The sequence below is a fragment of the Vombatus ursinus genome, unplaced genomic scaffold, assembly GCF_900497805.2.
Source record: "Vombatus ursinus unplaced genomic scaffold, bare-nosed wombat genome assembly UNPS02014809.1, whole genome shotgun sequence".
In the NCBI taxonomy this organism is placed as follows: domain Eukaryota; kingdom Metazoa; phylum Chordata; class Mammalia; order Diprotodontia; family Vombatidae; genus Vombatus; species Vombatus ursinus.
In genome coordinates, this window is record NW_020954587.1 from 22,183,533 (window position 1) to 22,208,432 (window position 24,900).

General features: G+C 36.4%; 1 protein-coding gene across 4 annotated transcripts in view; it reads right to left on the reverse strand.

Annotated features, from left to right (window-relative positions):
- Positions 1 to 435: 435 nt before the first annotated feature.
- JAM2 (junctional adhesion molecule 2) overlaps positions 436 to 24,900 on the reverse strand; it is an 86,656-nt gene continuing 62,191 nt past the window's right edge. For 2 of the 4 annotated variants that reach the window (XM_027875649.1, XM_027875648.1), the window contains exons 7-10: positions 11,858 to 11,965; positions 10,369 to 10,384; positions 9,429 to 9,471; positions 436 to 541 (exon numbers count right to left, since the gene is read on the reverse strand). In XM_027875649.1, coding sequence (XP_027731450.1) covers positions 509 to 541; positions 9,429 to 9,471; positions 10,369 to 10,384; positions 11,858 to 11,965 — 200 coding nt within the window. In that variant the 3' untranslated portion in view covers positions 436 to 508. Of the gene's footprint in view, positions 542 to 2,075; positions 2,145 to 9,428; positions 9,472 to 10,368; positions 10,385 to 11,857; positions 11,966 to 24,900 lie in introns of those variants that run through there. The other 2 variants (XM_027875651.1, XM_027875650.1) reach the window with 2 other exon arrangements.

Genomic DNA, 24,900 nt, shown 5'->3' on the forward strand with positions numbered 1-24,900 from the left:
TATGTTCAAATAGGCTCTTTCTTTCAGAGTGTGTTCTGAACCCCCCATACTGGGTGCCTACAAAGCAAATATATTAGGCTGATGTTTTCTTGTGCTGTAGGACAATTTGGTTTTCAATGTAAGCTATTGAAATGTTTCTTTCCGAAACAGTGGTAGTGGTAAGAAGATACCTAAGTTGCCAAATAAGACAGAAATATTAGGAAGAAATATAGAAATGCATACATACAAGGACACTGTGATACTGGTAACTAACAAAGAAGACAAGAACCCCAAACAACAACAACAACAAAAAACAGAATTCAGTATGTTAAGTGCTTAAGATTATTCTTTTAAAATGTTGTGTTTCAAATACTATAAAGATCATGATAAAATTTTAACCAAAATTATCTTTCTGTTTTCATCATGTAGCTTTTGTTAAATGTAAGACAAAGCACAGTTTTTTAAAATCATTTTTAATAATTTGTTTTAACAAACAGTGGTTTGGGTATATCTCAAAGTAAGAAGTCTTCTAAATTACAAAGGACTTTGTGTGCTTGAAATCCTAAGGGTAGAAAAAAAGCAAGTTTAATTATATTATATCATTTAATTTAGCATATATAGTTACTAGCTATGCAAATAACTTGTTTACAAATCTATATCCTTTTTTTTTTTTAGTAAAAAGGCCAAAAAAAGAAACTAGGTGGGGCAGTGGATTGAGTGTTGGAAGTTGAGTCAGGAAGATACAAATTCAAATCCAGTCTCTAGACACTTAACAGCTGTGGGATTTTAGGACAAGTCATTAACCTCTACCTGACTCAGTTTCCTCATCTGTAAAATGGGGATGAGGATAACACCTAACTCCCAGATTTGTTGAGAGGATAAGTGAAATAACCTTTGTGAAGCACTTCACAAACCTTAAAGTGATATGTAAATGCTAGCTATTATCATAAAATAAATATCATATTATATATTATAAAATAATATCATTAAACTTAAATGTATTTTAATGTTGCATTTTTCAGATTTTAATTAAAGGGAAAAAAGAATTCACAAGTCAAGAAATTTAAAACTGTTGAGTGGAATAGATTCGCAAATAGTAGCATGGGAGCAGTCTACTTTAGCAATCCTCCGTATCTGTTTCCTTTCTTTTGTCTTATCAGTTGAAAAGTCTGTATAAACTAATTATTAATCTGTCCTCAAATATGTGAGTTGAAAGGTATCATAGTGGCCATATAACACAACCCGAAAAAATCCTACACAACAGTGCAAATTGTGTCTTTTTGATCATCCTAGAATAAGTTTATTCCCTCTTCAACATGATAATCCTCCACACATTTGAAAGTAGTTATTATGTTTCCCCTGATAACTACATCATTCTGGTCACCCTCCTTGGTTTGCATTCCTTAAGAATGGTCTTTTAAAATGTTACACCCAAAATGAATGACAAACAATCTAAACATCTCAGATCAGTGGAACTATTACCTCCTTATTTTAGAGACTATACTTATCTTTTAAAAAACAATCTGGTACTATTTCCATACCCTGAGATCTCACTAACTTTTCTGTCATACTGAACTTGCAGTCAACTAAAATTCCTAAATTTTTTCCCATGTGGGTTTCTGTCTAGTTTCTCCATTCTGCACTTGTCCTATTGAATTTCTTAAATAAGATAAAGGAATTTATATTTATTTCTAATAAATTTCATTGTTAAATTCATCATGTAATTCCAATTTATGGCAAAGAGTCTGGCTCATTCCAGTTCTCCCAAGATGGAGAATCACGATGGTATGCTTGGGAAAAATCACTGTCTCTGGAGCCAGAGGCTCTTGGTTCAACTTCCTTCTCAGCTACTTACTGTCTATATGACCTTAGGAAAGTCATTTTACTTGCTTTATACTTAACTTATTCTTTACTTATACTTTAACTTACTCTTTAGTTTCCTCACCTATAAAATGAGGAGACTGAACCAAAAGGATTCTTAGGTGCCTTCCATCTTTACAGTTATGATATTAGTATCCTCTGAAGATACTGCTCTTAACATATCACAGTCCTGGAGAGAAGTCCCTTTGAGCTATGTCTCTGTCTCAGCCTGCCTCTTCAGGATCACTGTATCAACTTGGAATTGACTTGGAATTCCTAGTAAGTTCCACACCAGAGCCCTCCTTCTGAAGGAAAACAAAGAAAAAGAAAAAAAGAAAACACTCCAGCAACCTCACACTCCCTGCTCTTTCCAAGTACCACATTTGCTTCTCCTTGGAACTTTGTGCTCTGAGAAGCACATTTCTGAACTTGCAATAGCCATTATTGAGCTGCTATGCTACAGATTGAGAAAGCTTTATTAAAGGAACTTTACTTTGCTAGGTCAGGAAATGGCAGAATAATATAATTTTATTCTTCAAGACCTTATTCTCTTTGTACTTTCTCTTATATTGATTTTATCTGCTTCCATGAGTTCAAATATCATCTACATGCTAATGAAGCCCAAATTTATAAATCTAGCCCTAATCTTTCTCTTAAACTACAGTCCTACATTAGCAATTGCCTGCTAGACATCTCTACCTGGCCCACAGGCATTTCAAACTTCACATGTTCAAAATAGAGTCCATCAGACTTCCTCCAAAACCTATCACTCCCCAAACCTCCCTGTTTCTGTTGAAGGCATCACAATTCTGCCAGTCACCCAGGTCCCCAGTATAGTAATGATTCTCAATTCCCATTCACTTACCCCTATATCCAATCAGTTGCCAAATCTTATCAATTCAATTCCCATAATGTCTCTTGCATCCTTTCTCCACTCACACAACCTCTATTCTAGTTGAAACCCTTATCACCTCTCTCCTTGTCTATTGCTATAGTCTCTTATTTAGTCTCCCTACTTCTAATTTCTTCCTTCTTCAATCAATCCTTCATACTTCTTTCAAACTGATAGAATGATCTGGATAAAATGATCTGACCATATCATTCCTCTGCTGAAAAATCTTCAGTGGCTCCTTATTACTTCTCAGAAAAAATACAAATTCATCAGGTTGGCATTTAATTTGTCCTGGCTAGAGTAATACACATTGTTCCAGTTAAACTATTCATTCTATCTCTCTTAAAATTCCTTTGTATATACTTCATATACCTTGAGGCAGCTAGGTGGTGCAGTGGATAGACAGTAAGACCTGGAGATAGGAAGAACTGAGTTCAAGTGTTGCCTCAGATACTTATTAGCTATGTGACCCTGGGCAAGTCATTTAATTTCTTTTTGGCTCAGTTTTCTCAACTGTAAAGTAGGGATAATAACAATACCCACCTCAAAGGGTTATTGTGAGGATCAAATGAGATAATATTTACACAGTGTTTGCTACATAATATGTGCTATGTAAATGTTTATTCCCTTCCTTTTCCATTATATTTACCTATCTGTGTATTTGTTTTATCCTAAGGACTATTTCATTTTTGTCATTGTTTCTCCAGTACTTTACACATTGTAGGCAATTAATATGTATTGCCTGTTAATTGAATAATCATGAAAAAAAATACTTGGTTACATTTGAGACTATATTGACTAAGTTATGTCTATTAGAGAAAGACAGTGCTGTGAATACAAGGTCACCTTGGAATTAAAAAGCATTTATTAAACATATCTATGTACCAAGCACTGTGGTAAGTGCTGGGGATACAGTTATAAAACCACAAATGGGCTCTACCCTCAAAGAGGTCAGATTCTAATAGGGGAAGACATTATATGTAAATGAGTAGTGACCAAGGATTGCTGTTTTGGCCTAGAAAATTATGGAGATAATGAGTGGGGCTACATGGAAACAACACTTCTGGAAGCAATGTCATAGCTGATCTGATCATGGTTGTTCCAAAAGAGAGTTCAAGAGATGAAAGGGTTAAAACTATCAGGGTGTGGTCTCAGGCCAGGTTGGTGATACTGTTGAAAAGATGCACCAGGGGATGCATGAAATAGTGAATGAAAATGAATTGAAGCATAGCTGGGGTCTGCCTGAAATAGTGGACCAGGTGAAGAATACAAAAAGAATGTTTTCTTAATGAAAAATTTTTACCCTGAGATGTGTTTCATTAAGATCCAAATGGGTCCTGCTAAATTCATTATTGTTATGACATTGGAAATTAGTAATGAAAATTAGATGTAAATTCTATAAGGTGTAAAAATTCCATTGGATTTTAAAATTCAAGATGTTAAGCTGCTGTAACAACAGATGGAAATTTACTATAAGGCCTGGCTCATTGAGTTGTAGAGAGGGGAAAAGAGATGTATTCAGAACAAAAGCCAAAGATATTAACAAAAAATTTTAAAGCCCAATGAATAGAAGAGCACATTATCCAGTATAAAAGTTTTAGTCTTTGGATTATGTATGTAGATTCTAAGGGTAGTTGTAAAAAGATGATTGATAAAACAATTAAATACTACTGGGAAATTTACAGAAACTAATTCTGAAGGATAAGAAGCTAGAATTTCTAGAAAACAGCTACATTTCTCATTAAAAGATTTGAAGGTACCAGAGAATTTTTTGCCTATGTACTTATAGAAATAAAATAGAAAGTACCAAAACATAACAGTATGCTATAAAAGGAAGAAATATATTCCTTGAATCATTGCAGTATTTGAAAATGTGCTCAAAAACATTCAATCAAATGTCCGTATTGAGTATGCCAAACTGCTGATTTCAACTTTTCTCATAAATACAACTTTCAATGAATTTGTATCTTTGCAAACGATTTGACTAACCAAAGGAGAGTCCTTAAGGAATTGTATAGTATGTAAGGAAATTTAAGTGTTCATTTGGTGGAAGCTAATGACGTCATGTAGGTCAATGCCTGCTAAAAGCCAGGGTAACTCAACCACTACTTTATTTTTACACTAGTTTGCTGCGTGAACTTAGGAAAACCAATCAATGAATTATCAGTTAATATGTATTAAGTGATTACTGGGTGCCAAAAAGTGTGTTAAGTAGTTATAGATATAAAAACAAACAAACAAAAAAAAAACAAAACCTCGTTTTCTCAAGAAGGTTGCCTTCTATTGAGGGAAACAGCATATACATACATTAGTATGAACAAAATGGATACAAAATAAATACAGAACAGGTGGTAGCAGTTGGGGAGATCAATCAGTCAGTCAGTCAACTAGCATTTATTAGCCTCTATTATGTGCCAGGCACTGTGCTAAGCTCTGGGGATACAAAGAAAGGCAAAAAACAGTGCCTGCTCTCAAGGAACTCATAGTCTAATAAGGCAGATATCATTATTACTAAACTTTGCAAGACTGGTGATCTATTTTAAAAGAGCTACATGGATAATAGCTTCATAAATTTTTATGGCATCATTGTCTGGTGGTTAAGTGGAATAGAATACTTGTGGGTAGTCCATTAGAATGTAAGTTTCTTGAAAGACTACTCTTTCTGGCCTTCAATGAAGGCTTATAAGTATTAGATTTACTTCAGTGAAGGTCAGGAAGATGCAGTGATAAAAACCAAGGACAGTTATTATACTAACTTTAACCTTTGGAGATATCAGACAGAAATAATGTAGAGGATACTATCTTAGGCTATCTTAGCACTTTTCCAAATTTTCCTATATATGTATACTGCATGGCATGTTGCAGAGGCAGATGTTGGCTTGATAACTTGGAAAAAGGCATAGATGACATATTTATCAAATCTGCTGAAGACAAAAAGCTGGAGGAATAATAGTTGACACACTAGACAACAGGACTCAGAAAGATGTTGACAGGAAACAACACTGGATTCAAATATGTATGAAGGATACGTGATTTCATCAATGTAGGATACTGTTGGTGACAGGACATCTTCCACCAACAGTTGTTTAAGGTACATAGAGTTAAGGGGATTGCCCAAGGTCACAGTGAATGTCACCAGCTGAATATAAAGCCAGGTCTCCTGATTCCTGATTCCACACTTGGCAGTTATTCGCTAGGTCACATTTCCTCTATAAGTGAATCTAATAAGTTGAAATTTAATGAATATAAATGTAAAACCTTATGCATGGATTCAAAAACGCAGCTTCAGCAAGATAGGGAAAGAATGACTAGATAGCCATTTTTCTTTAAAAAAAAAAGATTTAGTGGTTTCAGCAGACTGCAAATTCAATATGAATTAACAGTGAGATTAAACACCTTTCTAATCTTTAGTCTCTTACTCATTACTCCTTCAATGCTGCCTAGCTGCCTATAAACATGCCCAGATTCCCCCATAATTAAAAAAACAAACTTTCAACTGTCTGTGATATCTTTTCTAGCCACCATATTAAATCTCTCTTCACTACCAAAGTCCTAGAAAGGGCTTTCAATTCTCTTTGACTCCTCTTACTCAAATCCCATTCACTTCTCAGCCCCTTACAATGGGGCTTCCAACCCCATTTACCTGAAACTGCTCTCTCCAAAGTTACCAATGATCTCAACGTCAACTGCTAAACCCAATGGCCTTTTCTCAGTCTTTATGCTGCTTGATGTCTCTAAAGCATTTGATACTGTTTATCCCCTCCTTCTGGATACTTTCTGCTTTCTTGATTTTCATGACATTATTATCTTCATGGTTGTCTTCCAAATGACTATTTCTTCTATGTCTAGTTTGCTGGATTTACCCTCTATGTTCTGCCTCCTACTTGTGGGAGTACCCCAAGGTTCTATTCTGGGCCTTATTTATTTCTCTTATCTTACCAATATTCTCTCTTACCGATCTCATTGTATCCCATAGGTTCAATGATCATCTCTATGAAGCTTCCTTTCACATTTACATTTCCAGCCCTTATTTCTCACCTGACCTGCATTCTTACATTGACTTGCAACATATCACTATCTAGATGTCCCATAGACATCTCAAATCAAACATTCCCAAAACAGAACTTATCTCTTCCCCTTTCTAAAATCCACCAGTGATCTTAATTTCCTTGTTTCTTCCTAGGTCATGAAAATCTTGGCAATCACCCAGTTTTACAACCTAAGAATCACCCTCAACTTTTAACCTCCCTACTCCTCTTTCCACAATCTACTTAGTTGCCAAGTCCTATTGATTTTCATTCTAAATCTCTTAAGTCTGTCCCCTTTTTCCTACTCACAGCAACCACCTACTTTAGGCACTATTCACAGATCTTTTCTGAACTATAGCAATAGCCACTTTTTCTTTATGGTAACTCTTAGGGTATGAGGGTACATAGCTATAATTTTTATTCTTTTTCTTCTTCCCTTAATTCTTTCTATACAAGGAGGATTTTCCAGTAAATGTACTGAAAACATTCAAATGGTGAAGAGCACTGTGCTAGGTGCTAAGAATACAAAGACAAAAATGAAATAGTCCTCATCCTCGAGGGCCTCAAACTCAGCATGTCAAAAACTGCATTCATTATATCTTCCTCTAAACCTTTTTTCCCCATGTTGAGAGCATCACCATTCTCCCAGTCTCCCAGGCTCTCAACTTAGGTGTCATCCTTGACTCCTCATTATCACCTGTCTCCCATATCCAATCTATTGGTAAGGCCTGTTGATTTAACCTTTACAATATATCATGAATAGAACTCCCCCTATTCTCTGATACAGCTACCATTTGATACAAACTATCATCATGCTTGGATTACTGAAATAACCTGCTGATGGGTCTGTTTGCCTCAAGTCTCTTCCCGCTCCAATCCGTCCTCCACTCAGCCTCCAAAGTGATTTTCCTAAAGTGCAGGTCCAATCATGTCACCCCCACATTCAATAAACTCCAGCGACTTACTATCCCTTCCAGAACCAAGTACAAAATACTCCAGCGTTCAAAGTGCTTCATAATTTGGACCCCTTCCCCCTACCTTTATAGTCTTCTTAATCCTTCATCCCTGCCATGTATTCCTTGGTCCTTGCTCTTCCATGAACAAAGCATGTCATCTCAGTTCCTGGCATTTTCTCTGGCTATCCCCCATACCTGGATGGTCTCCTTTCTTTTATTCCCCCTCTGGCTTCTCTGGCTTTCTTTGAGTCTCAATTAAAATCCCATCTTTTACAGAAGTTTTTCTCAGTTCCTCCTAATTCTAATGTCTTCCCTCTCTTAATAATTTCCTATTTATCCTGCTATATATAGCTGGTTTGTATATATTTGTTTGCTTATTGTATCCCCTGTTATATTATAAGCTACCTGAGGGCAGGGATTGTTTTGCCCCTTTTTGTATCTCCAGCACTTAGCAGTGTCTGGCACATGGTTGGTGCTTAATAAATGTTTATTGATTGTCTGCTTGGCAGAATTATAAGCAATGGGCAGAAGCTATAAAAGAGGTAAATTTAGGCTTAATGTACAGGAAAAACTCCTTAACGCTCATACAAAAGTGGAATGTACTGCTTCTGGGGAGATGTTGGGTTTCCCCCAACTGTAGGTGAGGCTGAATGATCAATTGTCAGTTGGTGATACCACATGTATACAGATAGATAACAGGATATATACAAAAAGGTTAAAAAAAAATTCAGGTAGATGAAAAAACTAACAATTGGGGGAATCAGAAGACGAGTTTTGAATGGATGTATGGTTTCCAAGAAGCAGAGGTGAGGAAGAAGAGCATTCTGGCTATTGAAGGAACCCCTGTACTGAGGCACTGAGGTGGAATTGGTCCTTTCAGTGCAGGAATGAAAAACAGGCTTATTTTGCTGGGACACACCATCTATGTATGCAACTAACCTGGGAATAGATACACTGGGGCCAGCTTGTAAATGCTATAACTGCCAAGGTAACAATTTTTTAAATTATCTTAGAGGTAATAAGGAGCCATTAAAGTTTCTGAAGGGTTGAGTGACCACTTGTTAGGTATATTGTCAAGAGAATTTCTATTAGGTATGGGTTGGATGGCTTTTCTATTCCCTTCAGACTCTAAGGTTCTGTGACAAGAAAAGAACCCAGCAAAACAATACTCCTGAACTATTAGAACCATCCAAAAGTAGAATAAATTGTGTGGTAAGGCATTCACCATCACTGGAAGTCATGACATGGAAGCTAGAAGCAATGTTATAGAGGGTACATGTTGGATTAGGTGGTCTTTGAAGTCACTTCTGATTCTGTGACTTTATAATTCTATAAAACTAATCACTTGGCAACTAGAATCCATTTTCTCTCAGTTCTTTTTGGAATTGGAGAACAATAATTCAGCATACTCCACATAGCACAGAGAATTAATTCACTCTTTTGTCTTCTCTTTCTTATACTGGTAAGCACATGCAGAAATTACATCAAATGGTTTGGTCAATTTTCTGTGCTCTGCAAAACTATGTAATTGAGATATTATCAAAGATTATTTTATATTTAGAAAAAATAAGACTTTATCTTAGAAAAAAAGGGAAATGGGCAATTGGTATTTGGTAGAGTTAATGGGAGAAAAATAATTATTTAATTCTTTTATAGCCCTCCCCATCTCCTTAAAATATTTCTATCTAAAAACATATTTGAAAAAGTACTTACACATTCACTCATTTTAGCAGCTTTAGAGTCTGAATTGTTCTTCCTATTTAGGGAAACATGGAAGGCACATTATTAATTAGATTACAACTTCTTGATTCTGAAGTTTTAAACTAGCATACTGAAGCACATATCATTTCTTGGTTAACAGGGGTTAATTGTTATGCCCAAGTTATTTCGATTAAACAGAAAAAAAAACCAGTCGATTTTAATTTAATGGCATTTCTTTAGACGGTGGCATGCAATGAAACATCAGTATGCGTGCAATTTTATATGCAAACACTGAACACCTAAGCCAGTATTATTCATACCCAAGTGCTTGATATTATGAAACAATGGAGACTTTTAAAAAGTGTGTGTATACATTAATTTAATTCTTCACCATTTCACAAAAATGAAATTTATGTAAAAATGCTTATTTCTGGATCCAGAGGCCAAATTTCATGTCAAGATAGTTGGAATATATGTCATTTAAAACTTAAATACAATATAGTAATTAGGATAAAAACACTCTGCATTGAAGATTTTAAAAAATAAAGTTATTAAAATACACATATATTCCAATAGAACATCAATTCCTTGCAGATGGTATAGCTTTTTGTTTTGTCTTTACATCCCAAGTCCATGTCAGTATCTTATAAATGGTAGATATTTACTAAATGCTTGTTGAATGATTTAATGTCAAACAACAAGCTGTCTGTTGGCTGTGTCTATAGGTCTCACTGACTGACCACATAAAGTTATGAGGAGGTAGAACTTAGGCATGATTGCACCAACATTGTAAACATTAAGCATCTAAGTTAGAAACTGTTAGTCTAATTTTTATGCTAACTCCCAAGGGAAGTAACCTTTTATAAATAACATTTCATACTTTTGTACCTAATACTCAGAAAATGATTTGCTAGGAAAAAGAAAGCCCCAAACTTAAAAGACTCATACTTACTGAAAGGAGTTTTCTTCTACAAAAGAATAAGTGTACATCATTAATGCAATTAAAAATACAGAACGATACAGATTACTAGGAAACAAAATGTGACTTCTTGTAAACTCTCCTTTGAAATACAGTGTACTTTCTTATCTTCTTCAACTCCTGGCATTTTATTTTCAAAATGGAATATTAAGAAAATGGATATCCTTGAAGAAACTCCTTAACAGTTGGAAAATGAGCTCTTGCTCACTGAAAATAATGAATGATTTCATAAGTATGTCAATTTTCCAATGAACTTAGTTAATTACTGATCCTGGTAGGCTTTATATGAATCACTGTCCCATCTTTCTTATTTCCCTTAGAAATTTCAAGACTGTTGTCTTTTGACTCAGGGCTAAAGACTACAGAAGACAAATGTACTGTAGAAACACCAATTTTTTTGACATATACTTTCACTGATATCCAGCAGGTGGAGTCAGATCACTTTCATTAATCTATATTGGTACATTTCTGAACACTTTATAAAATCATTTTAATTATGGTATATGTCCTTAATAACATTCAACTGGAATAATATTCCTTTGCACATTTCAGTATGTTATAATCTTGATCAGAGTTCATTTAAATTTAGGTGTATTTTCTGTTTAAAACATTTTTAAAGCCTCATTTCCCAGAAAGCAAAAGTTCATTGTACAATAGCAATTACCCTGCAAACCTCCAAACCTCTATTTAGAAAGAAAGAAATTCAGCAGTGTATCTTACAAATATCAATTCCAAAGGACTTTCTTCACTCTGCAAAAATAATTTTCCTCATAGACAATCTTAAAGGATGGTGCATAAGTAGGAGGTAATTGTGGTACTTGTATGTTGTACCAGGTTTCTAGATGCATTTAGTCTAACTTTCAAACGATCTTCCAGAGTAAGTAAGCTCACATAGGTAAGCAAATTTTGTATTTTATGCACTCCAATCCCCTGAAAATTATTTGCTCATACTATGCTACCTAATAGGTATTTGGAGCCACATGGCTCCAAAGTTAAAGAAAAATGGTCACAGTTTCAGGGCTACTTTAGTATAACAAAGCAACTTTTTGTGTCTTTTGATGTTTACTAGTTTCTTCTACTATTGTGCCGATTGCTTTTATGTAAACTTTTTTTTTGATTGCTTTTAGAAATACAATACTAAATACCTTATTGCCTTCTCCTAATAAGGCATTTTGACCAGAAATGGATTTTTACGTCCACAAAACAATTCTTATCTTCAAAATAACATTCTCTTAAACATATAACATCCAATCACCCAAACACAAATCTATATTCTTCAAACTTATCTCTGGCTAATGTTTCTCTCTTCATTATTTGCCTAGTTTCTCCATGGTATACTGATGTTGCTCTAATGACATCTTCTATTACAGAAGATAAATGGACAGTATGCAGACGCTATAATGATTTTGTAGAAGAAACAGCATCTCATTTATTCGTGTAATTATAGGAAACTTTTACTTACTTGCAAAGTAACCTTTCTTCTGAGCATAGCAAGCTCCAAGGCCACAAAATAAAATCAATAAGGCCACAGTTATTACAGCTCCTAAGATACCAGTTATATTTAGGTCATCTAGAATGAAAAATAAAATCCACAGAAATTCAATATAAAATAGATGAAATATACAAAGTCATGAATGTGAAACTATTTCTGCTCAACTTTTTCATTTCTATAGATTGGCTCCAAATTGTTTGAGAAATGTAACAGAAAAAATGTTTTAATGGGCTTTAACCAATAAAAATTGTGATAAAGATTAAAATCTAGGATATTTTCTATTTGACTTGGCTGTAATATCTATTAGCTTAAGATAATACACCTGCATTTCAATTGGAAAAATTTCTTAAATCCCCACTTTTTAAAACCATGATATGTTTTTTTCTTTCTTTCTTTCTTTCTTTTTTTTTTTTTTGGTGAGGCAATTGGGGTTAAGAGACTTGCCCAGGGTCACACAGCTAGTAAGTGTCAAGTGTCTGGTCTGAGACCGGATTTGAAGTCAGGTCCTCCTGACTCCAGGGCTGGTACTCTATCCACTACACCATCTAGCTGCCCCCATGATATGTTTTCTAATATTTGTAGTGTAAATTTATGTCCATATTAAATAAATGACTTGTAGGATATACTTATGGAATTTCCTACTACTTATTGCATACATTTGAAATGTATTTGTTGATGTAAATTGTTCAATGGAATATAGAAATATTAAATTAATAGGGCATATTTAGTGTTAAATATATTACCTACCCCTTCTTAATAATCTTATATATCTGTAAGGTAGGAATAGGAACAAGAACTTTGATTTAATCAGAATAGGGAATTTTCAGGTGCGAAAACTCTATCAATATCACTTCTTCTGGACCTTTTAGTCTTAGAGAACTGCCTGAGGAACTGAGAAATTGACTTGCTTAGGGGTTACGTAGCCAGTAGGGATCAGAGATGGGACTGCAATCCAGGTCTTCCTGGCTTTGAAACTGTCTCTATACTTTGCCATATTGCCTTCTTCTAGGTGACTGTTTGAAAAACAAAACAAAGAAAAAAACAACTGCAGAATGAAAACTCAAGCCAGGGACTGGGATTTTTTCCCCTCTTTCTCGGTATCCCTAGATCTTAGCACAGTATTTCTAAATGTTTCTAAAACATAGAAAAAGTCAATAAATGCTTAGTGACTGATTGATTAATCTTAGGTCCAAAAAGGTTCAGCAATTTAGCCAAATTCAATTCAAAGCTGAAAAGAGAACTAAAAATCTCAGGTTTCCTGTTCCCATTCCTATTTTTTTCCACTAGAGTGTCTACTCCAGTAGAGTGTCGCTCCAGTAAACAACTGAAAATATTACAGCTTATATTTTATGATAGGGGTAGGGGTGGGAGAGGGAGCTAGGTGATGCAGTGGGTAGAACACTGGGCCTGGAGTCAGAAAGACCAGAGTACAAATCTGACCTCAAACACTTACTAACTGTGTGACCCTGTGCAAGTCCTTTAACTTCTGCCTGCATAAAATTGGAGAGGAAAATGACAAACCACTCCAGTATCTTTGCCAAAAAAATCCATGGACAGTTGATCCACTGGGTCATGAATAGTTGGATATGACTGAACAACAATATTTTTCACTCACGATAACTTTACGAGAGCAGATAATATAGTATGATCTTTTTACAAATGAAGAAACTGAAGTTCATTGAGGTTAATTGACTTGCCCAGGGTCACCCCACTAATAAGTGTCAGAAGCAGAAATTGGAATCAGTTTTTTTCTTCGCAGTCAGCCCTCTTCCCACCATGTCACAGAGCTTCTCAAAGGATGGAAGCTGAACCTGAAAACCTGAGTACGGTGCATGCATCTTAAAAGGCTTTTTGGGGGAAGATGAATATCTATCTATCTATCTATCTATCTATCTGCACACACACACACACACACACACACACACACACACACACACACACACATATATATTGCTGAAACTTTAAATGTTCTTATAAAGATAGTTTATTGGTTCAGTAGCCTGCTTGTAGTAGGCTATTGTGTACTGTCAGCCTTTACAACAGATGCACCCCAGATCATGTAATGAATTGCCTGGATAGCTCTAGTAAAACACAATATAGTTAGAGTAAAAAAGAGAATAACTACACTTGAAGGCAAAATATGCCAAGAAAACATGAGCAAGCCATTTAACCAATCCATGTCTGAGGCATTCTTATATGCCTGTCTGTCTCTCTGCCTCAGGGCTATTACGAGGATGTCATGATCATTGCTTATATTTATATAGTGCTTTGCACTTTACAAAATACTCTATGCTCATTATCTCATTTGACGTACATAAGAGAATATATTCTGAGACAATGAATAAAGACATTATATTCAAGTTATGCTGCTGATTGTAATGGAAAGAGTAGTGGACTGTTGGTTAAGAGACTTCTAGTCCTGGTTGTCTTTAGATCCCTGTATGATGTTGGGTAAATTACTTCATCTGTCTCACCATCAGTTCCTCCTTGAGATGATCAATGGAGCCAGATTAACTTGATAAGGTGCAAACATCCCCATTAATAACATCACTTAGAACCTTTATTTGGGACTTCCTATGGAAGGTGTGGATAGACTCATTTATAAATCATTGAGAGGTTTGATAATACCTCTTGGCTCCTAGTAATTGCAAACCCATTTACACCTCATTGAGGATTAATGATTAAGGCTCAGAATATTGTGTATCCATCTATAATCTTCCTTCTCCTAGATACTATTCCTTTATTTTCAGTTTAGACTGGCAATATGATTCCTTCTAATAAGATATACATGGATTAGATAATAGAAAAACTTTGTAATCATGATATAGATTTTTACAAAAGAACCAAATTCCAGAAATGTCTTCAGTTCATGATAATGCCTTCAATGTGTGCAGGTAGTAAGTACTTCTATCTTTCAGGATCAATAATTACCTTTGACACATTTTGTGGTTCAAATTATTAATAAATACTCTGCAATAATGCTGCTTATTGATGAAATATATTAGACTACATCAATACCCTTAGTGTTTTTCTCATTTTTTTAATGTCTCTCCAAACACAATGAGATCATTTAAGTAGGTCTGCAACTGTAAATAGACCATATTACTTACCACTTTCTCCATGAACGATTAAAAATAAGAAAAAGAAGAGCGAAATGAGCAGAACCAAGAGAATGTTATATACAGTAACAGCATTATTGTTTTAAGAACAACTTTGAGCAATGAAGTCATTTTGACTATTATAAATATCCAAATTAACCACAAAGGACCTATGAAGGAGGACACTATCTGCATCCAGAGAAAGAACTGATAAATAGAATTATGTATAGAATGATTTTACATATATATATGTATATATACACACACACACACACACATATATATATATATATATATATATATATGGTTGTGTGTAATGGTACCTCTCTCTAAGGTAGGGGGGGAAGGGAAGAAAAAAGGGGAAAAAAGAAAGTTACATAATAACCTTATCACATATTTGAAAGGAATAGCAAGTTGCACATAAAAGATTTGCAGTTTCATATGCAATCATCTTTTTTTTCCTATTCTACTATGTTATGGAAATGCTTGTTTTATTTCTTAAGTTCAAAATAAAATTTAAAAAAGAAAAAGAAATTAAAAATAAAACCACCTTGAAACATGTGCTCAAATTCATAGTATCTTACTAGACAAATAAAGGTTATCTTATCTTCCTCTGCCATGTGTCTCTGACAGAATTCTTTGTGATGGCCTGATACAGAGAAGTAATGACAGCTTAACAATCAATCCAGGGCATCCTATACACATGCTAAAGATTTGGTATTATCCCCTCATAGGACTCTTGGGGGAAAGGAGGTTTTGGTTGGGTGGGCCAGGGAATACTGAGTGGGTGGTGGTATTGGAAGAGCCTTGGTATCAACTTAGATCCCAGGACAGCTTGCATGCAAGAGTCTTATGACCTCTTAGTCTAAAGAACCTATGGCTTTGAGGCCACATGTGGCCTTCTAGGTCCTTGGGTGGGGTCTTTTGCTTGAGTCCAAGTTTTACAGAACAAATCCTTTTATTCAGGGGATTTGTTCTGTGAAGTTTGGATTCAGTCAAAGGGCCTCACTTGAGGTCCTAGAAGGCCACATGTAGCCTTGAGGCCGCAAGTTCCCCACCCTTGTCTTAGTCATATTACTATAGATAATCTTGATATATGATGATGAATTGTTGACTTTGCTGGAAGCATCATCTGTGTTCTAGCCTTAATGTTTTTGGTGCTGCTCTGGCTCATTACATCAGGAGACTCACTGTAAACTGCAGAGACTTGGCATCACCTACTACATGACCAGATTGCAGAGATCTGAGATTCAGGGAGAGGAGGGCAAGAAAAACCTAGGATTTCTGGCTTTTGTTCTTTTCATTTTTTTTTCTTTTCCTCCTTTTATTTTCTTCATGATAACTTATTTAAGGAACCTGCTATATATATATATATATTTTTTTTTTTTCTTTTCCTCCTTAGTACTGCCAATCCAAAGGGGTTGTCCAGTAAAATCTCCAAAACATCTACATGGTAGAAGGTCCTTTAAAAGCTCTTTAAGATCTTGACACCAAGTATGAAATAGGATCAATATCTATCAGGGTTTTCCTCTCCTTGAGGAAACATAGATTAGGGTAGTTTCTCCTAAAAGGTGACAAAGTCATTTCCAGGACTGGATTGGGCACTACACCAACCCTCATGCAGCTTCCTGGTAGCCTCTGGTTATGTTAACAGGGATTCCTGGTCATTTAAGGGCATAAAAAGGCTCACCCACTAGTCCAGGTTCTTCACACTTGGTAGACACCCTGAGGCTGTTTGAAGAGCCACATAACTTTGTTGTCAATGGGTTCCTTAAGGAAGGGAAAGCAGAAGGTGTGTTGCCTACCCGAGCATTTATTTTCTCTCTTTTCCTTATCCTCCCAAAAGAAAAAAAAATCTTCAAATCAAATATCCATAGTTAAACAAAACAAATTCCCGCATTAGCCATGTCCAGAAATATGTGTTTTATTTTGTACTGTGAGTCTATCACCTTTCTATGAGGACATGGGTAACACTCTTCATTAACTCAAGAGAAATAATGAAAAAAGTGGGAAAGGAGGTGGCATATTAGTAACAGATCTCAAAATATACTACAAAGCAATAATCATCAAAATGATTTGGTACTGGTTAAAAAGTAAAGAGATCGATCAGTGGAATAGATTAGGTACACAACATTCAATAGTAGCCCAGTGTTCAATAAACCCAAAGACTCCAGCTGCTGGTAAAGAACTCACTATCTAATATAAACTACTGGGAAAACTGGAAAGCAGTCTGGTAGAAACGAGGTTTAAACCAAAACTTCATTCAATATAACAAGTAGCAAGTCAAGTCAAGTCAAGAAGCATTTATTAAATACTTATTAAATGCCAGGCACAGTAATAAGCACTGGGGATCCAAAGAAAGACAAAAAGTAATCCCTGTTCTCAAGGAACTCACAGACTAATGGGGGGAGACAAGGCAAACAAGTATGTACAAAAAGTATATATATAAGATAAAATGGAGATAAACACAGAGGGAAGACATTGAGATTAAGAGGGACTGGGAAAGACTTCTTGTAGAAGATGGGACTTTACAAAGCCAGAAAAGCTAGGAGGCAATGAGGAGAAGGGAGGAAGTTTCAGTTATGAGAGACAACCAATGAAAATGCATAAAGTAAGAAGATGGGAAAGTTATCTGGGAATAACAGCAAGGAGGTCAGTGTCAATAGATCAGAGAATATACAGAGAATATGGATAGGGTGGAAGGGGCCAGTTTACAAGAGACTTTAAAAGCTAAATAGAGGATTCTATATTTGATCCTGAAGTTAATAGAATATAGAGATGACATGGTCAGACTTTAAAGAAGATCAGTTTGACAGAAAAATGGAGGATGACTGGAGTGGGGAGAGGCAGGGTGAACAACCAGCAGGTTATTGCAATAATTTAAGCATGAAGTGATGAAGGCTTGCTCAGAGTGGTGACAGTGTCAGAGGAGATCAGTGGATGTATCGGAGAGATGACACAGAGATAGAAATAATAGGGCAACAAATTGAAAATGGGGAGATATGTGAAAGCAAGTGACAGGTTGAGGATGACACCTAGATTTTGAGCCTAAATGATTGGGAGGATGGTGGTAGCCTTGACAGCAACGGGAAAGTTAGAAAGAGAGGAGGGTTTGGGAAGAAAGACTATGAGCTCAATTTTAGATTCAATTTAAGATATCTACATGACATCCATTCTAAATGTCCAATAAACAGGTGAAGATATGAGACTGAAGGTCAGGAGAGATGTTAGGGCTGGATAAATAGATCTGAGAATCATCTGCATAGAGATTCCAATTTAATCCATTGGCGATGTAATAACACCAAGAAAAATAATATAGAAGGAGAAGGAAAGAGGACCAAGAAGAGATACTTTTTTGAGAGATCCACAGTTACCATACACCAACTGGATGAAGCTGGGAAGGAGCAGTTAGAGGGTTAGGAGGAGAAACAGAGTAGAAGAGTGTCACAAAAACAGATTATACTAGATATAAATCCTAGAGATAAAATACAAGAAAGTATCCAGGAGAAGGAGGTGATCACTTGTATTAAAAACTGCATATAGGTTAAGAATAATGAAGATTGAGAAAAGACCATTAGAGTTGGTGCTTAAAGATTATTGGTAACTTTGGAGAGAGCATTTTCAGTTGAACAATAAGGTCAGAAGTGAAACTATAGAGACTTAAGAAAAAATAAGTAAAGAGAAAAAATAAGTAAAGACATTGATTGGAGATGACCTCAAGGAGTTTAGCCATGAACAGGGAGCAGGATATAGAATGATAGCTAGCACAAGAGAAGGGCTGAAGGGAAGTTTTTTTTTTTTTATGGATGAGAGAGGCATGGACATATTTATAGGAAGAAGGAAGCAGCCAGTAAACAGGACGAGATTGAAGATTAGTGAGAGAGTAGAGATATATAGGGGGCAATCTGTTAGAGAAGATAGGATAGAATGGAATCACTTGTGCATTAGAAGAGTTAGTCTTGACAAGAAGAGCCATGTCTTCATGTTGATGGGGTTGGAATCTGGGCCCCAGAAAGGAAAAACCCTGGACTTTCCCAGTCCAAATGGCCAAATCTCTGGCGTTCCCCCGAGGCTATAATCAACTGGCCTTTCATTGTGGCTACACCCAATCTCCCCACCATTGTCTTACCCCTATGTATGGCCCCAAGCCATTTCCCACCCTTAAACCTAGTTAGGCTCCATTCTCCCTTGGCCACAAGGTCCAGGTCCCAGGAGTTCTGTTCATCCTAGCTTACTAGCCACTCCCATCCAGATCTCCTTAGGCCCTTCCTCCCATCACCCCAAACTACTTGGCCACTCCTAGATCCCTCCCACAGTCTTTCTGTATGTAAGGTCCATCTTGTCTCCATTAAGATGCTCAGATTCTTAAAATCTAGCCACTGCTTACTCATGTTCAGACTCCTTAAGAGTCTGCCCAATATGACAGATATTCTAATAAACCTTGTCTTTGGCTGAAAGAAGTCTTGGGTTGAATTCTTTTGGGCAGGACCCGCATATTGTGATTTTGGGGTCCTAGCACCCCTGAACCCCTAAACCGCATCAATGTGAGACAAAGATAAAGGAAATAGTAGCGGAAGACATCTCAGTGATGTATAAAGAAGAGAGGAGAAGAGGAAGCTCTTGTTGAATGATCTCAGTTTATTCAGTGAAATATGAGGCAAGGTTCTCAGCTGAGAGAGTAGGGGGAGGGTGCCATAGGAAATCTGAGGAGGGGTGAAAAGGTTTGAAGGAGCTGCTGTGTTGAGTGGGATAGTAAAAGTAAATAAATTAGGGAGATTGCTTTGCTGCAATCAGTGTCCAGTTGGGATTATGAAACATAAATTTATAGTTGATTCAGTTACTATGGTTTCCTGAATTTCTCCTGCTTTATTCAGAAATGTGAGAGGAGTGAATTTCACCTTAAAGAGCTATTATGGAAACAGTAAAGCTCAAACATAGAGAAAAGAATGGCTCAAAAACATCTACAAACAAAGCTTTAAAAAAATGCAGCTGGGACACAAGTCCAAAAAGAATTCCTAGAAGAGTTAAAGCAAGAATTTCAAAAAGGTTAACACTGATTTTAAAAAGCAAATGAAAGGTAGAGGAAAAACTGGGGAAAGAAACAAGAGCTAAGGAAGAAAAATATTGAAAAGGAATTAATAGCTTGGGGAAAAAAATGTAAAAAAAATCCAACAAACCCCTTTCCTAACAAGGTAACTTCTTAAAAATCAGAATTGGCCACATGAAAGCTGATGACTCTGTGACATTAAGAAATAATAAAAACAAAGTCAAATATGAAATATTTCAAAGGAAAAACAACTGACCTGGAAAACAGATCAAGGAGAGATAATTTAAGAATAACTGGACTGCTAAAAGGCAACAACAACAAAAAGATCTGAGACGCTATATTTCAAGAAATTACAAAAGAAAACTTCGGATATATCTTAGAACTGAAGAGCAAAGAATCCATCAATCACCACTCCAAAGTATAAATTCTCAGGAATATTATAGGGAAAATTCAGAAGTTCTAAGTCAAGGAAGAAATACTTCAAGCAGCCCGAAAGGAAGAATTGAAATACCGAGGAATCATAATCAGATCATCCAAGATTTAGCAGTGGTCAGTGGCACATGAGCTAAAAGGGAGCACCAGTGGTTCAGGCCTATTACCCATAAAAAAGGTTCAGATAGATTTTGACTGGAAAGAATGATCAAGGAGTTGCTATGGGAGGCTTTATTAGTGGTAAATGGACATGTACCACTAGCAGAGGCTGGTGGTTGATGGGAACCAAGTCCAGAGGCCAGAGACATGAACCACAAAACCTATGGGGGTAGGGGGTGGGGTGGAATGGGACGGTTAATTAATGCCTGTGTCTTAGATGATCTGATCTCTAGCCTAGACACTTTAAACAACTATTTTGAAGGGCAACTAGATGGCATAGTGGATAGGGTGCTGGACCTGGAATCAGGAAGACTTTTCCTGAGTTCAAATCTGGCCTTAGACACTAGCTTTGTGACCCTGGGCAAGTCACTTAACCCTGTTTGTCTCAGTTTCCTCATCTGTAAAATGAACTGGAGAAGGAAATTGGCAAGAAAATCCCAAAAGGGGTTACGAAGCATTGGACATGACTGAAAATGACTGAACAACAACAATAAAAATTTTAAAGAACCAGAGAGCTTGGAATGTGTTATTCTAGAAGGCAAAGAAGCTAGGCAAAGAACAATCTACTTAGCAAAACTGAATACAATCCTGATGGGGGGGGGAAGGGGAGGAGGGAATGAACCTTTAACGAAATAGAATACATTCAAGTATTCCTGACAAGAAGAACAGAGTTGAATAGAAAATTTGACATACAAACATGAAAGTCAAGAGAAGCATAAATTGAGAGAAAGCAATCACAAAGGACTAAATAAGATTAAACTGTTTACATTCTTATATGAGGAGATGCTTTTTGTTATTGTTACTAATTTTGTCAATTATGTTTATTGTTTTCCTAATATTGAACCACTGCTGCAGTTTTGTATAAATCTATTCTTATCATAGTATATGATCTTTGAAATATATTACTATAGTTCCTTGCTAATATTTTATTTAAAATTTTTGCATCAAAATTAATTAGGGAAATTGGTCTATACTTTTCTTTCTCTGTTTGGACTTTCTCTGGTTTAGGTATCAAGAGGCTATTTGTGTCATAAAAAGAATTGGGTAGGACTCCTTCTTTACCTTTTTCTCCCCCAAATAGTTTAGTATTAGTATTAGAATTAATTATTCTTTGAATCATTGGTATAATTTATTTATAAAGTCATTTGATACTGACCTTTTTTTTCCTTTGGGAGTTCATTTATAGCTTGTTCAATTTCTTTTTCTTGTTCTGTTAATCTGGAGAATTTATACTTTTTGTAAACATTCATTTCATTTAAATTATGCATTTTATTGGCATATTGTTTTGCAAAATAGCTTGGGATTGTGGTGCCCATGACAGCAATAGGGGAGTTCAGAAGAGGGGTAGGTTTGGGGGGAAAGAATGAATTCAGTTTAGGACATAAAGAGTTTGAGATTCCTATGGGATATCTAATTCAAAATATCCAACAGGCAATTGGTGATATGGAACTGAAGCGCAGGAAAGAAACTAAGGCTAGATACATGTATAAGAGCAGGAGTGGGCTGGAACTGATTGTTATTTTTCAGTATGAGTATTTACACTTCAGAAATTAGCAAAACAGTACAAATCAGGACTTGATTTATTGTTTTGCGGATTTTTCCAGACTTAAGAAAGTGATGGAGAAAATGTTAACACAGCAGATTACATTTAAAAAATGTGTAGTGAGTACATTTTTTTCAGAGAGACATTATTAAACATTTACCAAAACACCCCGATTTAGGAGTCATCTGCACAGAGAGATGAGGTCATCAAGCAAAAATATAAACAGAACCCTTGGGACTTGATCAGGTCACTCAATGAGTATAAATAGAAAAGGTGATAAACTGAGAGGATGGGGGGGGGAGCATTGTGAGAAGCTTGAAAGGAAGAAAAGGTTTAAAATAACCACTCAGAGGAATTTGATAATCAATTAAGAAAGAGTAAAAGGATTGTCTTTGTAGTGGAAATATGCATTACTGTATGATCCCTTGATGGTTTTTAAATTTCATTTTGTAACCTCAATCCATCTTGTAATTCTGATTTGTGATGCAATTTTAATTTGCTGTGGAAACTTTCTACTTGTCTTGTTGAACCACTCCCCCAACCCCCTCCATCTTAGTTTTCCCTGATTATATATCAACAAGAGATAATCTCCCACCCCTTTTCTTGGCATAAGGCCATAACTACCTGAGATGGACAAGGTCAGAATATTGAGACAGCCTTTGTTCACAATGCATGTGGGAAAAGGCCCCTTAGCTGAGATACCCAAGGTCAGAACACGGGGTAGGTTTCCATCTATCATATATTGGGACTTAGGGCCCCTCCCCCCACCATGCAGGAGGACATCCTTGAAAATCACTATATAAATCCCACTCAAGTCCCTAGGCAATGGAACAATCACTGCCAGTCCCTTGACTGCATGGTTGTCTAGGCCAGAGATCAGATCATCTAAGACACAGGCATTAATTAACCGTCCCATTCCACCCCACCCCTACCCCCATAGGTTTTGCGGTTCCTGTCACTGGCCTCTGGACTTGGTTCACATCCACCACCGGCCTCTGCTAGTGGTACATGTCCATTTACCACTAATAAAGCCTCCCATAGTGACTCCTTGATCATTCTTTCCCGTCAAAATCTATCTGAACCTTTTTTATGGGTAATAGGTCTGAACCACTCACTAATGCTGCCTTTTAGCTCATGTGCCACTGACCATTGCTAAGATTACATATCGTGGCAGCCACATATTTGTGGACCAGGTGGAATAAGTAGCTTTACTGCCACCCTAGGCCTTCTCTGGAGTAATTAAAGGTCTGGTCATTGAACCTTTTGCTTCAGTAATAGAGAAGTCCTTTCTCTTCTGGTCTGTAAGTCACAGACCAGGACTGGGTCAGTTTCAGCTGTGACCTTCAGCAGTTATACCACTGTGGGTAAGATCACATGCCTTCACCAAAGAGAGTAACAGCTGAGAATTGAAACACCTGGCAATAGGGAACTCCTCTCTTCCCCCTAGATCTATAAGTTGCTGTCCAGGGCTGGGATTAGGATGTTTGGCAGCCATACCTTTACAGGCAAGTCCCCCAACCTTCACCAAAGAGAGCAAGGGCTGAGGGCCTTGGTGAAAAAGAATCCCCTCCCATAGTGTCCCTTTGGATCCATGAGGCATAGACCAGAGTTAGGACCAGAACTCCTGGGTCCAATGACTATGCCCTAGTGGAAGGGAACTCCTTCCCTGTCATGGTCAAAATAAGGCCTGTACCCATTCTCAATACAGTCTTGTATCTGTGACAGTCCAATTGAGATCAGATAATACAGGCCACTGCTTCCTCTCAGAGACTGCTGTACTCTTGTCCTTCCATCATTGTTACCACCCACTCTGAGCACAGAATATTAAGTCATGGATAGAAACAAGATGGTTCAGAAGACCAAACTGACTGAGAAGGCTAAGAAATATAATGACATGGCAGCCTTTATGAAGTCTGTAACTGAGCAAGGAACTGAATTATTCAAGGAGAAGAGGAATCTTCTCTCTATTGCTTAAAAAAAAAGTCATAGGAGCCCAGAGGTCATTTTGAAGGGTCATTTCAATATTAAGCAAAAGATAGAAAGCAGTGAGAAAAGACAGCAAACAATACAAGAATACAGAGAGAAAATTGAGACTAAACTAAGATATCTGCAATAATGCAATAATAAACTCTTTGTTGGAAAAGTCTGTGATTCCTAATGCTTCACAAATACAAAGCGAAGTTTTCTGTTTGAAAATGCAAGATTACTACCATTATTTGGCTGAGGTTGCTGCTGGTGATGACAAGAAAGGAAATATGGATCAATCACAACAAGCATATCAAGACAAATTTGAAATCAGCAAAAAGGAGATACAACCAACATATCTATAAGATTGGGTCTGGCCCTGTATTTTTCTGTGTTTTCTACTTTGAGCTCCTTAATTCTTCAGAGAAAGCCTGATCCCTTACAAAGACATCTTTTCATGAAGCTATTGCTGAATTTGATCTATTGAGTGAAGAAGCATGCAATGACAAAAGACTAACAATGAATTACAGAGAGACAACTTGATATTGTGGTCATTGGACACCCAGGGAAATGAAGATGAAGCAGAAGAAGGAAAGGAGACTGCACCAGCCTTCCAAATTCTTTCTGCCTCATTCTAAAATTTACACAGTAGACCATTTGTTACTTATCCTGTCACACAAATAGTGTTTACTTGTGACTTGTGAGAGATTTATGTTACTTCTATTTGGATTCTTACATTTCCCATATGTTTTTTATGTTTAATATTAGG